This window comes from Macadamia integrifolia, chromosome 1, assembly GCF_013358625.1.
Source record: "Macadamia integrifolia cultivar HAES 741 chromosome 1, SCU_Mint_v3, whole genome shotgun sequence".
Lineage (NCBI taxonomy): Eukaryota > Viridiplantae > Streptophyta > Magnoliopsida > Proteales > Proteaceae > Macadamia > Macadamia integrifolia.
Window position 1 is genome coordinate 639,882 of NC_056557.1, and position 16,030 is coordinate 655,911.

The 16,030-nt window shown below is 37.0% G+C and overlaps 1 protein-coding gene across 6 annotated transcripts in view; it reads left to right on the plus strand.

The window, feature by feature from the left end:
- The window catches only part of LOC122077584 (disease resistance protein RUN1-like), a 17,278-nt gene extending 4,592 nt beyond the window's left edge, over positions 1-12,686 (plus strand). Inside the window, exons 2-9 of one of the 6 annotated variants that reach the window (XM_042643565.1) lie at positions 2,409-3,504; positions 3,617-3,919; positions 4,041-6,694; positions 7,561-7,723; positions 8,832-8,901; positions 10,774-11,075; positions 11,878-12,173; positions 12,302-12,686. In XM_042643565.1, the coding sequence (XP_042499499.1) occupies positions 2,409-3,504; positions 3,617-3,919; positions 4,041-6,602 (3,961 nt within the window). In that variant the 3' untranslated portion in view covers positions 6,603-6,694; positions 7,561-7,723; positions 8,832-8,901; ... (1 more) ...; positions 11,878-12,173; positions 12,302-12,686. Of the gene's footprint in view, positions 1-2,408; positions 3,505-3,616; positions 3,920-4,040; positions 6,695-7,560; positions 7,724-8,831; positions 8,902-10,773; positions 12,174-12,301 lie in introns of all 6 variants that reach the window. The other 5 variants (XM_042643572.1, XM_042643558.1, XM_042643575.1 and 2 more) reach the window with 5 other exon arrangements.
- Positions 12,687-16,030: the final 3,344 nt, after the last annotated feature.

A 16,030-nucleotide genomic window follows, 5' to 3' on the forward strand; every position in this document is an offset into this window, starting at 1 on the left:
GTATCAAGTGATAATTCCATTATTTTGTTGATGCTTTATGTTGATGACATGCTCATTGTTGCAAAGAACAAACATGATATAGTCTCTTTGAAGTCTTTGTTGAGTGCTGAATTTGAGATGAAGGATCTTGGTGCCGCTAAGAAGATCCTTGGCATGGAAATCCTTAGAGATAGAAATGCAAGTAAACTTTGGGTAACTCAAAAGAGGTATATTGAAAAGGTGCTAGAGAGTTTCAATATGGAAAAGGCCAAGTTGGTTAGCACTCTGTTAGCTGGCCACTTCAAGTTATCTGAAAGGGAATGCCCTACAACACATGAGGAGGTGGAGCAGATGTCCCAAGTCCCTTATGCTAGCGCAGTTGGGAGTCTCATGTATGCTATGGTTTGTAGTAGGCTGGATTTGTCTCATGCAATCAGTGTTGTTAGCAGATATATGAGTAATCCAGGGAAAGAGCATTGGAATGCAATTAAGTGGATCTTCAGATATTTGAGCAAGACGAAAGATATAGGTGTTATGTTCAGTGGTAAGGGAAGTTCTACAGAATTGGCAGGTTATGTTGATTCTGACTATACTGGTGATTTAGACAAGATGAGGTCTACTACAGGGTATGTGTTTACATTGGCTGGTGGACCTATATCATGGAGGGCGATGCTTCAGTCTACAATTGCATTGTCCACTACAGAGGCAGAGTACATGGCAGCAGTTGAGGCTGCCAAGGAAGGAGTCTGGTTGGCTGGACTGGTTCGTGAGTTGGGGTTGGAGCAAGGAGGTACAGTGTTACATTGTGACAGTCAGAGTGCCATACATCTTGCAAAGAATCAGGTGTTTCATGCAAGGACAAAGCATATTGATGTGAGATTTCACAAGATCAGGGAGCTTGTGTCAGAAGGTAGTATTCACTTGAGAAAAATTCATACAGATCTCAATTCTGTAGATATGTTAACAAAGCCAATTACTATAGAGAAGTTCGAGTCCTGTTTGGACTTGATTAATAGTACTCATTGTTGAAGATGAGGGACGCACCAAATAGGTGCGGGTTTGTACTTCTAATGAGGTACAATGATGAAGACGTCTACAAGTTATCTTTACAGGAGGCTCGACAGAATTCAAGCCAAGGTGGAGATTGTTGGTGTATGATGTCTTGTATTCCGTCGCAGTTTAATCCAGGGAGTACTAGTGCAGCACCTAGACAGGCAGGACGGCAGTCCCGCTAACCGGTTAGCAGGCCGTGGGGGTTGCAAGGGGGGCAGGAGGCCCCCTTGCATAGCAGGGGGTGTAGGGGGGCGCAGCCCCCCGCTCGAATTTTTTTATTTGAGGGCAATTGTGTACTTTCCGGATTAAGGTTTTTTCGCTATATATTTGTAGCGAGGGTTTCTTTTTCTGTAATGCAAGCAATACGGAGAGGTGTGAGGAAGAGCGCTGTAACCCTATTCTCCATTGATAGTGAAGCAGGATCTCATCTCACCGGGGACGTAGGCAACCTTGCCGAACCTCGTAAAATCTGTGTGCATTGTTTGTTTTGTTTTTCCATTATCTTCTGCATCGTTTTAGGGTTGCGTTTCTACACTAGTCTGATTGGTGTGTACATGCATGTGTGCGTGTTGCGCATGCGCCATTCTTTATTACCTTTTTTTTTAAATACTGACAATCATGATATCCTATTAAGTGTAATTGTACTTAATCATTTATTTTGAAATTATTAATTCTTTTAACATATAATACAGACAGAGGTTTATATACTTTATAGAGTAGAAAAAAATATGTAGACACTTGGACAGATTACTTGTACACAATAAAGTCCAACTCAACAAAAACGATCCAAGCTATTCATTTTGACTTAGGCTTGATTGGTGAAGCTCGAAGACAAGTTTCATTAAGCTTGGTCTTGAGGACTTCAAGCGAACTGGGATTGACACATTTAATCACAACAATATATTAAGGAAAAAAAAAACTGATCATAGTAAGGGGCATGATAAAATAAATTCAAAGACCATTTATTAAATATAAATATTTTTTAAAAAATGATATTGAATTTCAATTGCTTTTTAAATAATGACATTGAAAATCTCTTCAATGTATTAGAGAAAAAATTGTTGTCGTCCTCTTCTCCTTTCTTTTTTGGTAGGGGAGTACCAGAGGAAAAAATAATTTGGTTATTCTTGCTTATTATTTTTCTTCAACCTACTAGCTACTCTATTTACTCACTTTGTAAAAGATTTTGGAACAAAATCAACACAAAATTAGAAACAGAAAAAAGTGGGTCAAAACAACATAGTAACTCTTGCATAATCTAGTTCAGTTCATATAATTAATTTGTGATTTCTTCCATGTTGAAAACTTTATTCTTTTCTTTGTGTACATTGTTCATCACCCAAAGTATCTATTCTCTTTTTGTTTGAGTTATGCAGGTATGAAGGGAAGTTAATGAAAGAAGTTGTTAAAACAGTTTGGAGTTCATTGCAAAAGAGACCCTTAACTATTTCTAACAACCTTGTTGGAATCCAATCTCATACAAAAGAAATGTTGATGCTATTAGATATTGAATCTGATGATAGAAAAATTGTGGGGATCCACGGCCTTGGTGGCATTGGAAAGACAACAATCGCTAAGGTTGTTTGCAATACAATCTTTCATCACTTTGAAGCGTATAGCTTTATTGAAAATATTCAAGAAAATGCTCAAAAACATGGGATTATCCATTTGCAAAAGAAACTTATCTTTGACATGCTGAAACAAGAAAATCCAAATACTGAGAGTGTGGATGAAGGAATCAATTTGATTCGGCAAAGATTGTTCAAAAGAAAAGTTCTCATTATTCTTGATGATGTGGATCAAGATATTCAAGTAGATTCTTTAGCTGGGGACCGTGAATGGTTTGGTATTGGAAGTAAGATCATTATCACAAGCAGAAATAAGGATATATTAACTGTTCGAAAAGCAGATGGGATTTATGAACCCCATGTAATGGATTTGGATGATTCTCTTGAACTTTTAAGCCATCATGCATTTGGAAGGGACAAACCGCCAAGTGATTATTTGGATCTCTCAAAAACTATTGTAAAAATTACTGGAGGACTTCCGTTAGCTCTTCGGGTTATAGGTTCATCTTTATTCTCAAAGAAAAAATCAGTATGGGAAGGCATGTTAAAGAAATTACGAAAAATACCCAATAATGATGTTATGAAATGGTTGAAAATAAGTTACGATAGATTAGAAGATGAAGAACAACAAATGTTTCTTGACACTGCTTGTTTTTTCATCGGAATGGATAAAGATATAGCATGTTATATATGGGAAGGGTGTGATTATTCTCCTCAAATAGGACTTGAAGTTCTTTGTGAAAAGTCCTTGCTAACAATTAGTGAAGATGGAAAGTTACAGATGCATGATATGCTTCAAGATCTTGGAAGGGATATTGTTCGTCAAGAGAGCATAAAAAATCCAGGAGAACGTAGTCGAATATGGTCTCAAGCAGAAGTCTTAGAAGTATTGGATAAACTGAAGGTAGGTATTAAATACACATTTGTTATTTTTTGATTTGTGAATTAGGTGTTTAATGGCTTGGTTATTAAAACAAGCTTAGTTTGATACTTAATTAAGGTCCTTTCTTTTGTAGGGAACAAGTAATTGTGAAGGACTCACTATTGACTTCAACCGGCTTAGTATTGACTTCAGCAGTAAATCAACATGTTTGATGAGTGAAGGATTTGCTAAAATGACAAATTTAAGGTTACTCCAAGTAGATTATGCACAATTTTCTGAGAACTTCACTAATTCTTTTTCAGAACTGAGATGGCTTAGTTGGAGGGGATGCCCAGACCAATATACACTAAGCAATTTTTGTCCACAAAAACTGGTTGTTCTTGATCTATCAAATAGTGAGATCACAAAGGACTGGATGGGTTGGAACTACATCAAGGTCTCAAAGAACTCTTCTCTTTTGTTTAATTTGTTTATATCAAAAGTCTAAAAAATTCAAATTTTCTTTTAGTCCCTCTTAAGCCAATTGGATTAGTTACTCTATAAAATTTATTTTGCAGATGGCAGTAAATCTAAAATTTCTGAATCTCACATCTTGTCATCAACTATCTAGCACTCTTGATGTTTCAGCAAATCGACTCTTGGAGGTATTGCTTCTTAAGGACTGTCAAAATTTGCTTGGGATCGACACATCTATTTGTCGTCTCAGGAACTTGATCACATTAGATATGAGTGGCTGCAGTAGAATAGTGGATCTCCCAAGTGAAAACTCTCAATTGATTTCTCTCAAAAGGCTCGATTTAGGAGGATGTGAAAATTTAAAGAAGCTTCCAAAGGAATTGGGCTGCATGATCTCCTTGACAGTACTTGTTTTACGTGGTTGCCTGCATCTAGTGGATATCCCATGTGAAATTTGTCATTTGACTTCTCTGGAAACACTTGATTTAAGTGGCTGCTCGAGTCTACTGGATCTCCCAAGTGAAATTTCACAGTTGAATTCTCTCAAAAGTCTCGATTTGAAAGGATGTGAAAATCTAAAGAAACTTCCGAAGAAATGGGGCCAAATGATTTCCTTGACAGTACTTGTTTTATGTGGTTGCTCGAGTCTAGAGGATATCCCAAATGAAATTTGTCATTTGACTTCTCTAGAAACACTTGATTTAAGTGGGTGCTCAAGTTTAGTGGTTCTTCCAAGTGAAATTTCACAGTTGACTTCTCTCAAAAGACTTGATTTAAAAGAATGTAAAAATCTAAAGAAGCTGCCAAAGAAATTTGGCTTCATGAACTCATCAACAGTACTTTCTTTATGTGGATGCTCCAGTCTAGGCGATCTCCCAAGTGAAATCTTTCAGTTGCCTTCTCTAGAAACACTTCATCTAAGTGGTTGCTCGAGTCTAGTGGGTTTGCCAAGTGAAATTTGCCAGTTGACTTCTTTGAAAACACTTGATTTAAGTGGTTGCACCAGTATATTGTATCTCCCAATTGAAATTTGCCAGTTGACTTCTTTGGAGAGACTCTTTTTATATGGATGCTATAGTCTAAATAAGTTGCCGAAGAAATTGGGCTCCATGACCTCCTTGACAACACTTGATATTAGTCATTGTGGTACACTTAAATCTCTTCCAAATCTTCCCTCTAGTTTAAAATATTTTGATGCTTCCGATTGTATATTGTTAACATCACTCTCAATGCTTTCAAGCCTAAAAAATCTAAGGAAATTAGGTCTTCCTCCAAGTTTGACCAGCCTTGATGTTCGTTACTGCTCTTCAATACAATACATCTCAGGTCGGTATACCTCAAGTGTGACCAGCCTTGATGTTGATCATTGGTCTTCAAATCGAGACATCTCAGGCCTTCCCTCAAGTTTAACCAGCCTTGATGTTGATCACTGCTCTTCAATTCGAGACATCTCAGGTCTTGCCTCAAGTTTGACCAGCCTTAATGTTAGTCACTGTTCTTCAATTCTAGACATCTCATGTCTTCCCTCTTCAGTTTTGACCAGCCTTAATGTTAGCCACTGCTCTTCAATTGAATACATCTCAGGTCTTCCCTCAAGTTTGATCCACCTAGATGTGAGGTACTGCTCTTCAATGCAATACATCTCAGGTCTTCCCTCAAGTTTGATCCATCTAGATACTAGCTATTGTGGGTCAATGATAAAACTTTCAACTACATCATCTGGAGGCTTGAGAAATTTGAAGACATTATTTCTTGATAAGTGCATTAGCCTAGAAGACATTGAAGGTGCTGACGAGAAATTGGACTCCCTAGGGCTCTTATCCACCATGTGGTGCAGATCATTAAGAAGATTACCAAAACTCAGGGGCTCAAACAATCTAAGGACTTTAAAACTCTATCAGAATGATGCCATATCCAGTTTTGAAGGTGAGGGAATGGACTCTCTGGAGGAGTTGGAGATAGAGTATTGCCAATCATTAAGAAAAATACCATATCTGCGAGATTTTAGAAGGCTGAGAATACTACAAATCAAAGACTGCCCGGAATTGTCCGAGATTGTGCGTCTTGAGGACTTTCAAAACTTAAAAACATTATCAATTAGCGAGGCTACATCATTGAAGGCATTACCGGATATCTCAACCTTGAAGAACCTGAGGTATTTAAGAATCAAATGGTGTGACTCAATGGAAAGATTACCTGATCTTTCAAACTTAAAAAGGTTGCGGCAATTAGAGATCGTGGATTGCGTGAAGTTAACAGAAATTCCAGGCCTCGACAGATTGGAGTCCTTGGAAGAATTGAAATTAGGAGGATGCATATCCATTGAAAGATTACTGGATCTGTCAAACTTAAACAAGCTGAATGTTCTATGCATTAAACGCTGCAAGAATCTAACCGAGATTTATGGTGTTGACGGATTGGATTTCTTAGAGATTTTGGATATTAATGGGTGCCAATCCTTGGAAAGATTACCAGATCTGTCAAACTTAAAAAAGTTGAAGGAGCTAAAAGCCAAAGACTGCAAGAAGCTAACTGAGATTCGAGCTGATGGTGGATTGGAATCTTTGGAACTCTTGGCTATTAAGGGGTGTATTTCCTTAGAAAAATTACCAGATCTGACAAAGTCAAAGAAACTGCGGGAACTATGTGGTTTGTACCTCTGAGGCAATCTCATGACTGATGGTGGGTACAAAAAATTACAATCAGATTTGTCAAACCTGCCAACACACAGTTGTACAGGACAAATTTATTCAAGGCAACTCTCTCTCTCTCTCTCCCTCTCTGTGTCTCTCTCTCTCTTTGTGTGTGTGTGTGTGTGTTTTTATGTTATATGTTGTGATGGATGATGATTGATGACCTATAGACTTTCTGGTTTTTGTTTTCCATTTCAGTAGCCTCTGTTTGAGTGATATAGCTTTTAGTTTTTGTTTTTTCTGATTTTTGTTGTTAAGCTCCATTAACTCTGTACAATTTTGGCTTTAACTCTAATAAATTCTTCTTTCCTAAAATATTGGTATAAACTAATCTTCTAACAAAAATGAGTCTTGTAGGTTGACCATCTGTGATTACTTAAGGAAACCAGATCCTTCAAAGTTTTGATTTGAAAAGGAACAAATAGGAGAAACTAGCCAGTGCAAAGCTTGGCTGAGACCCAAAGAAAGGCAAAACAGTTTCATGACAAACCTACTTCATAAACCGAGCTTCTATAATGACAAAATCAAATTCCAGCGAGAGACAAGGGTTCATGTTGCATGGCTCTAGATCCATTAAGAATTTTGCACCTAATGCTTTAGCTCCTTGATCTGTTTTCATATTATGACATTGATAGCATTATGTTTGTTTCTTAGACAGAAAATCTTTAGTCCTAACATTGCCGTTGTTAGGAATGCATTCACAAATGACACATTACTGCAGTTTATTTGTTGGACTATACGTTATTTATACTTGTATCATTCTATTATTAGTTCCCAAACCCAAAATCTAAATATAGTTTTTCTTTTGGCTTATATCATTAGGATTAATAGTGAAAGAAAAATTAGACAGACTATTTATTTATTTATTGATACATACATATTGTTTCGTGATTTTGAAAATTTTGTAATCCATTGTCATCTGCATCAGGTTTCTTTTCTTTCCTACAACTTTCATTGTGTCCGATTGGTTCTTGGTGCCTATGCAAGATATAAGGCACTGTTGGAGCTACCACAAAGCAACTTGTTTCTAGTAATAGCAGAAAGAACTTTCATGCTATGTCTCAAATTCCTCTTGATTCAGCAAGTCTTTTGTGAGTATATGCCAAGGCCATACTTCTATGTTCTAATTTTTTAATTGCTCTTATTCTAAATATGTGAGACTTGCATGTATTTGTTTCAAATTATGGGTAAGACTTGCATGAGTTTGATTCAAATTTGTCAAGCCATATGCAAGTGTAAGAAGGAAAATAGGACCAATTTAAAAATAGGCCACAATGCAGGGAACAGAAGTTTTGCATAAAAAGAGATATGGTAATACAGAGGAGGGTTCTTCACAAGCATATAATCACTCAAATAGCTCACTTCTAATATTGAAAAAAAAAAATATATATATATATATATATATTTTTTTTTTGTTTAGCATAAGGAGAAAGACGGTTTGCCTCTCTCTCTGTTGGAGCTTTTCATGGACACACAAAGAAGGATGGATCTCCTGTTAACAACACATCAGGGAAGAGAATGGTATTATTATTGTTAAACCAGTAGTTTAACCTATTATGCTCTAAGCTGATTGGAATTTCCATAGATTTTTCCTTTCTTTTTCATTTCTCGGTTTCATAGTTCAAACATTATTATCTAGAGAAGTAATATCTTCTCATTTCCTGTTTCCTTTACCTCCCCTTGTTTGGTGCTAATTTTTTTGGTAGTAGAGAGGAAATCCAGAATATTGGGATCCACATGAGAGGTAGCCAATTTAGCTATGCTGTTAGATTTTACTCTTTGGAGTTGTAGCCGAGAATTCTAAATCCCACAGCATTCCTGGCTACAACTTGGGAGCCAAAATATAAATGGTAAAACTGTGAATTATTGCCTCAACACCGCTCAGGAAACTCAACCCTTTGTGACCCGAATGACAACAAGAATTACTTGCAAGAACCAAACGAGTTCTTCTATAAATAACCACTGTAGAAAAGCACAAGTACTTCAGTAGCTTTAGATTTGAATAGCATTGCCATTATTTCTTAGTTTTTTGTTCAGACTTCAGATTTCAGACTAGTAAAAGAATTTGATTTTGCAATTTCCATTTGTGGTGCAAACATTAATTTTTTGCTTTTTGGCTGCTATCAGGTTTGGCCCTAGAGTAATTAATGCTATTGTGGTTACACATTGTTTTCACTTCTTATTTGATTGGAATTACAGATGGAGCAAGGAGGTAACTTCTCAAGTTGGAATTGTTGGATACTTCAAGTAGTATAGTTCTCTGGTCTAGGTAAGTTAAAAATAGAATTATCAGTCGTCTTTCAACACATCTCTTAGTTGTAATACAGAGCTGGATTGTTTAGGTTGGGTTGTGGTTAAATTGAAAAAGAAATATGCCATGTTTCCCTTAATGCACAACATAAGATCATACTCTAGTTAGAGAGGAATGGTGGAGACCAACTAGTTAGGCTAAGTTATGAATGAGTAGTTGAGCTATGGAATTCATTCCTAGATTAAAAACAGATAAAATTGAAAACAGAAAATAACATAGATTTTAACAACATAATGGAATCACAACTATGGTGCTAAATGCAACTCTTGGTAGTCGTTCGACAAGAAATTCAACATTTCTTTTTTTCATTTCCAGCCTAGTAGGTCAAATGAACTGTTCCATAGGTCGTTTTTGTTTTGACAGACAGCTTAATGTTCTATGCAACAACATGATCATAGATTTCTTTGTTTGGCCTTTGGTATATTCACAGGGTCTCACTTGCAGTTTCTCTGCCAAGAAACAGTCCTGATCTAAATGTCAACCCTACCTTGGTTTTCCAGTGAACATTTAGACTGGCTCAACTGGAACTGTGATTGACCCAAGTTGAATTGGCCAGTGGCCATTGTTTTGAAATGAGGCCTAGTGGACACCAGTGCATTTGGGTTAAGTAGGTTGGATTTGGGAGGCCAAACCAATCCCAAGATCTCACAGGCAGAGTGTGCCAGATCTTAAAAACCAAGGATATCTTTGTCTATCTATAGTAAGTCTAGCGGGTGAGATGTTTATTTAGGCTCTCTTTGGTTTGATTTCTTTTTGTATTTATTCGACTTATTTTTATTTTTACAATTGTTTGGTATGATTTATTGCACTTATTTTTATTTATTATAAATAAGAATAAACCACAGATCACAAATTGGTGAAAAGCTATTTGTGATTTGTGGTCAAAAATCATTATTTAGATTTGTGCGCTGGTTTTTAATAAACTCTGCTATAATTCCTTTAAAACTAAGGGTAAATAGGTAATTTTAGTTATTTTTAGATTTTTCAAATAAAAATCTACCGCTTTCTCTCTCCCAATGCAGAACAGCTTTCACACCTTAAATCTATTGTAATAAGTAGGAAATAACAGAAGAACCAGAAAGGGGAAGAAAGACTATCGCTGATGCATCCAAGGAGTTACTGGGATCACAGTTGGATGGATACGATCCATCCTTGTAATTGGGCCAAAGCCCCTGAATTCTGAAACCTGATGCAGGCTTCCCTATCACTGGGTAACAGAATCTCTGTTTTATATCACAGTATATGACCCTGGCCACTAAATTCAAAAAGAAAGAAAAGACTTATAAAGTGATTCCATAAAGTTTCAGAAGAACCCAAGAAGAGAAGTAGGTAAATTGATATCCTCTCTCTCTTTCTCTCTCTCTAGAAGAGACCCAACTCACTTGTTGAACAAAGTAGAAGAAATCGAAATCATATGAAGCAGATAGAACAACCAGAAGATGTAACACCAGAATGTGAACACCCGCCTATGTTTAGGCGTAGACACACACAAGAACGTAGTGTTCTTTGTCCCATAATATATTCTACTAGGCATACCAAACTTATTTTTAATTATACAATCTATTATATAAATAGTAACCAAACGGATATTATTTGTGGTCCATAATTGATTATCACAAATGATTTCTCAAAAATAGATAATAAATACAAATAGAAATCAAACCAAAGAGAGCCTTACTCTGCTTGACAGAACAGGTTTTCGTTGCTTTGTCATGGAAATGCTGTCATGCAAAGCAGACAATACTACAAACAATAGAAAAAAAATAGAAACCAAAAAGTGGTGTTGCAGTTTCAAGTCATTCACTAGTCTCTTCATTGTTTGTGTTACAGTTTCAAGTCATTCATAATCCTCTTCAAGAGCTACTTCTCTACAGAGCAGTAATTCTACACTCCATTGCAGAATAAAATGAAGAAGAGAAGCAGTCAATGGAATAAGAATGCAGCCAGAGCTTTCCTGCTCTGAACAATACATCACTCCTCAGGCTTCCTATGATAAAATCTGCCTACTTCTCCTTTGAAATTAACTGTCAAGACAGAAGCTGCCAAAAGTACCATTGCTGTACACAGAGTGACATGTCTATAGTTGTTGGTTGTTCGTTATTCCTTCACTGTTGGCCATGGCAATGGGTGAGGTATCTTGACAGATGAGTCTAGTTACTTAATGCTTATGTACCTTGGTGATAATGATCATGAAATTTAACGGCAAATATTTTCTTAGTTCTTTAGGTCTCTAGTTTTAATGGATAAATTCACCAATCTTCATAGATCTTTATCAGGGTAATCTCTCTCTGATTTCAGGTTTAGCAATTAACATGATTAATAAAGCTTCGAACAGTTTTTGCTTACATATGTGCTTCTCTATCACTCTAAGAAAAGGATGTAGTCCAGTTTGGTTAGAAGCGAAGCGATATTAACTGTGCATTAGGGGAGATTTGGTTGGAAGTAAAGTGGAAAAATGGAAAGGGATTTTATTTCACTTTTTGGATTTTTCACTCACTTCACTTGAATCACTTCTAACCAAATAGATCTAGAGGTTACCAATCCATTCTCTCAGATCAGATACCTCTTTCTGATCAAAAGATTGAAACATGAAAGGATATTTAGTCTTTGCTCCCTCATTGCTCCTGCAGCAGCACAACTTCACTCCAGATTTGTGGGTAGTGAGAGGAATGATTAGCTTTGACATTTAGGATTTTCCATTTAATGTGGTTAATGGTCCAAAAGAGATTCACATTGGAATTGAACATAAATGGTTCTGTATCTTTGCATGTTGAATTAGTTGGAGGAATTTGGAATCAAGTCCAGAAATGCCATGGTAACTGATCCAATTCTGTATTTCTCTTAAAGTCAGTTTCTCTTCTCTTTTCAGCATAAGGAATTTGTAATTTCTCTCTCACACGTTCACTCACTCAGTATCTTTAATATGACTTGCAGACACAGATGTCAAACCACCTCATAAAGGAACCTGAGGAAACACAAAGGGATAAGGAAATGCATGTAGAGATCTTCACCCAAGTAATGGGAGATGACACTCATGCTGAGTGTGCTTGGCAGGAGTTGGAGTACGTCCAAAGGATTTAAATGGGCCATCGAGTAGAAACTGTGTTTCTTTATGTGGGAGAATACTGAGCTGTGAAGTGAGGAGAGAGCTTTGTCAGAGAGAGTCTGAAGAACAAAATGAAGAAATCTCTTCAACGCAGTCCCAACTTAATATGTCAAAGCAACTTGTGGTAGGAAACAATCCATTAGGCACACAGATCACAAAGTTTTGTACTTCCACACTGATTCTCTGCATCTTCTAATGTCTTTTATATAGTCTATTTACCTTTCAATTTGACAAACTTTCCATTTTTTTTAGGCTTCAAACCATGAAGATCGTCCCTCAAATGCATACCATTCATGTGATCACGTTTATCCGAAGCTACAAGAAAAGGGTTATGTTTGCTGAGGCAATTGCACAAGCTGGCTTTTATTTTTCTAATCTCACTCTGGGTAATGAGTTTCATGGATATAATTAGTTATCATTCAATTGGATGGGACGGATATATGTTGGACCAATTCGATTGTTTTATCATATCCTACCTATCTAAGAAATCATCTATCTATTTGGTTAACAAAGGTAATAAGGTTATGTTAGCTTCACCCCTCTCTAAATCAAGCAATTCTGTAATGCTTGATTTGTATGTCATTTCTTGTAAGTTAACAGTAGATGGGAAAGAGTGGATTGGTGGACTACTTCAAAAGGATAGCTCTACTGTAGTTGTAGCAGAAGATGGGAAAGAGTGGCAAATTGAAGTCCCAAAAGTAAAGGTTAGGTTCCCAGTTTCACTAAAATCATATTTTAAATGGTTCTCGTTAATCAGACAGGTTTTAATGAGTTCACTTACGTCGCATTTGGATTTAAACTTTGTGAACATGTTATCCAAATTATTCATTAATGTAACAAAAAACAGAGCTGGATTGTTTCAGTTGGGTTGTGGTTAAATTGAAAAAGAAATATGCCATGTTTCCCTTAATGCACAACATAAGATCATACTCTAGTTAGAGAGGAATGGTGGAGACCAACTTGTTGGGCTAAGTTATGAATGAGTAGTTGAGCTATGGAATTCATTCCTAGATTAAAAACAGATAAAATTGAAAATAGAAAATAACATAGATTTTAACAACATAATGGAATCACAACTATGGTGCTAAATGCAACTCTTGGTAGTCGTTCGACAAGAAATTCAACATTTCTTTTTTTCGTTTCCAGCCTAGTAGGTAAAATGAGCTGTTCCATAGGTCATTTTTGTCTTGACAGAGCTTAATGTTCTATGCAACAACATGATCATAGATTTCTGTGTTTGGCCTCTAGTATATTCTCAGGGTCTCACTTGCAGTTTCTCTGCCAAGAAACAGTCCTGATCTAAATGTTTCAACCCTGCCTTGGTTTTCCAGTGAAAATTTAGGCTGGCTCAACTTGAACTGTGATTCACCTAAGTTGAATTGCCCAGCGGCCATTTTTTCTAAATGAGGCCCAGTGGACACCAGTGCATTTGGGTTAAGTAGGTTGGATATGGGAGGCCAAACCAATCACAAGATGTCACAGGCAGAGTGTGCCAGATCTTAAAAGCCAAGGATATCTTTGTCCATCTATTGTAAGTCTAGTGGGTGAGATGTTTATTTACTCTGCTTGTCAGACCAGGTTTTCCTTACTTTGTCATGGAATGCTGTCATGCAAAGCAGACAACACTACGAACAATAGAAAAAATAGAAGCCAAAAAATGGGAATGGGTGCAAGAGATTGCCCCTAAGTTTTCTTCTCATACACTAGCCTCTCCCATTGCTGGTGTTACAGTTTCAAGTCATTCATAATCCTCTTCAAGAGCTACTTCTCTCCAGAGCAGTAATTCTATGCTCCAATGCAGAATAACATGAAGAAGAGAAAAAAAGATCTATTGTCTGTTTATTTTCGTATTTTTCTTGGTGTTTGCTCTTATAAGGGGAGATTTGGTTGGAAGTAAAGTGAAAAAAAAACTGTGATTTTATTTCACTTTTTGGCTTTTTCACTCACTTCACCTGAATAACTTCTAGCCTAATAAATATGGAGGTTACCACTCAATTCTCTCAGAGCAGATCCCTCTTTCTGATTGAAAGATTGAAACATGAAAGGATATTTAGTCCTTTGCTCCCTCGTTGCTCCTTCATCAGCACAAATTCACTCCAGATTTATCATATCTTCCTTTACTAAGGTGGCTTCAGCCTTGGAGTGGTAGTGAGAGAAATGATTAGCTTTGGCATGTATGGTTTTGTACATTGGGCTTGAACATATATGGTTTTGTACATTGGGCTTGAACATATATGGTTTTGTTCACATTGGGCTTGAACATGTATGGTTTTGTATCTTTGCATGTTGAATAAGTGGGAGTTATTTGGAATTAAGTCCAGAAATGCCATGGTAACTGATCCAATTATGTATTTCTCTTAAAATATAAAATCAGTTTCTTTTCTCTCTTCAACATAAGGAATTTGTAATTTCTCTCTAACATGTTCACTCACTCACTATCTTTAATATGACTTGCAGAAACAGATGCTAAACCACCTCAAAAAGGAACCTGAGGAAACACAAAGGGATAAGGCAATGCATGTTGAGATCTTCAACCAAGTAATGGGAGATGACATGTTAGAATCCTAATACCAGTTGTTGCAACGAAATGACCAGGATCGATATTTATGGTTTCAGGGAGCAAGAGAAAATGATAGTAAAAGAAGCAAATAGAAAGCACACACAAAAAAGACAAAGTTTTACATGGTTCGGCTTTTGGCCTACGTCCACGGGCAAAGACAGGAACACAAATTCACTATGATGTGAGCAACATACAAATGGTGATAACACACTCTCAATACCCAAAACCCAAATACTCTCACTGCTCACTACAAAATATCTCTCTCCCTGAATTCCTACTCACAGGAACAACCAATACCAGAAACAAGAAATACTACAATGAGTACAAGGGGCTATCCTTCCTCCTCCTATTCTCTTGAACCCGTTGTGTTTGGATTGTATCAAAGTGCACCCAGCTCCCTCTATTTATAGGAGAGGCCAAGGGGTGCTGTGCCGAGGCTGAACCGATGTCGTATCTCCCTTGGCCTCCTATTTCCTTCATGTAAAATGAGGGTTACGCGGACCATGGCCGGTGCCCCCTCTCTTCTCCATTCTTCTTCTATGTTAATTGCATTCATATGCAATTGTACACAAGGGTTTGTCTTCTTCTCAATTAAGAGAAAGAAGACATTTTCTTCTTTCTTCTTTCTTCTTCGCTCTCTTCTTCTTTGTCGGCAAGGAGAAGTAAATAGCATAGCTAATTAATCCTTGTGGGCACATACCCACATGGTGGGGTCCATGCCACAATCTCCACCTCACCATCATGTGGGTAAAATTCACAACACTATCATACAAGTCTTCTCCACACTAGCCCCCAACGGGGCTCTCAAGTGCTACAAACGCTTGCACAAAGAGCTTCTCCTCTTGAATTAGTCCGCCAAGCAGTCTCAAAATCTGCAATAGCCTCTTGACATGTAGAAGGCTCATGAAAATCAAAATTCCTTGTCATAGTACTGCCCTGCAACAAATAAAGTCCATTCTTCCTCTTTCCTTGCATCACATCAGAAGTACCTTTCAAAACTTTTAAGACTCCACCTTGAGTGGAATACTTAAGGTCATTAGAGTCAAGTATACCCAAAGAAATCAAATTCTTCTTCAACTCTGGAACATGTCGACATTAGTTAAAGTCCTAATAATACTATCATGCAACTTAATTCAGATTGTACCTATTCCCACAATCTTACAGGGCGTATTATTACCTAGTAAGACACTACCACCATTCAAAACTTGGTAGGTGGCAAACCAATCCCTATTATGACACATATGATAGGAACACCCTGAATCAAAAACCCACTCTTTTTCAAAGTGCAATTTTCCTCCGGTTACCGAAAGGACTTCTCCAGCGTCTTCCACAATACCAGCAACATCAGAAGAATTATAAGTGGATTTGTCCCTTTGCTTATTTTTTATTTTGGACAATTCTTCTTAATATGCCCCTTCTTG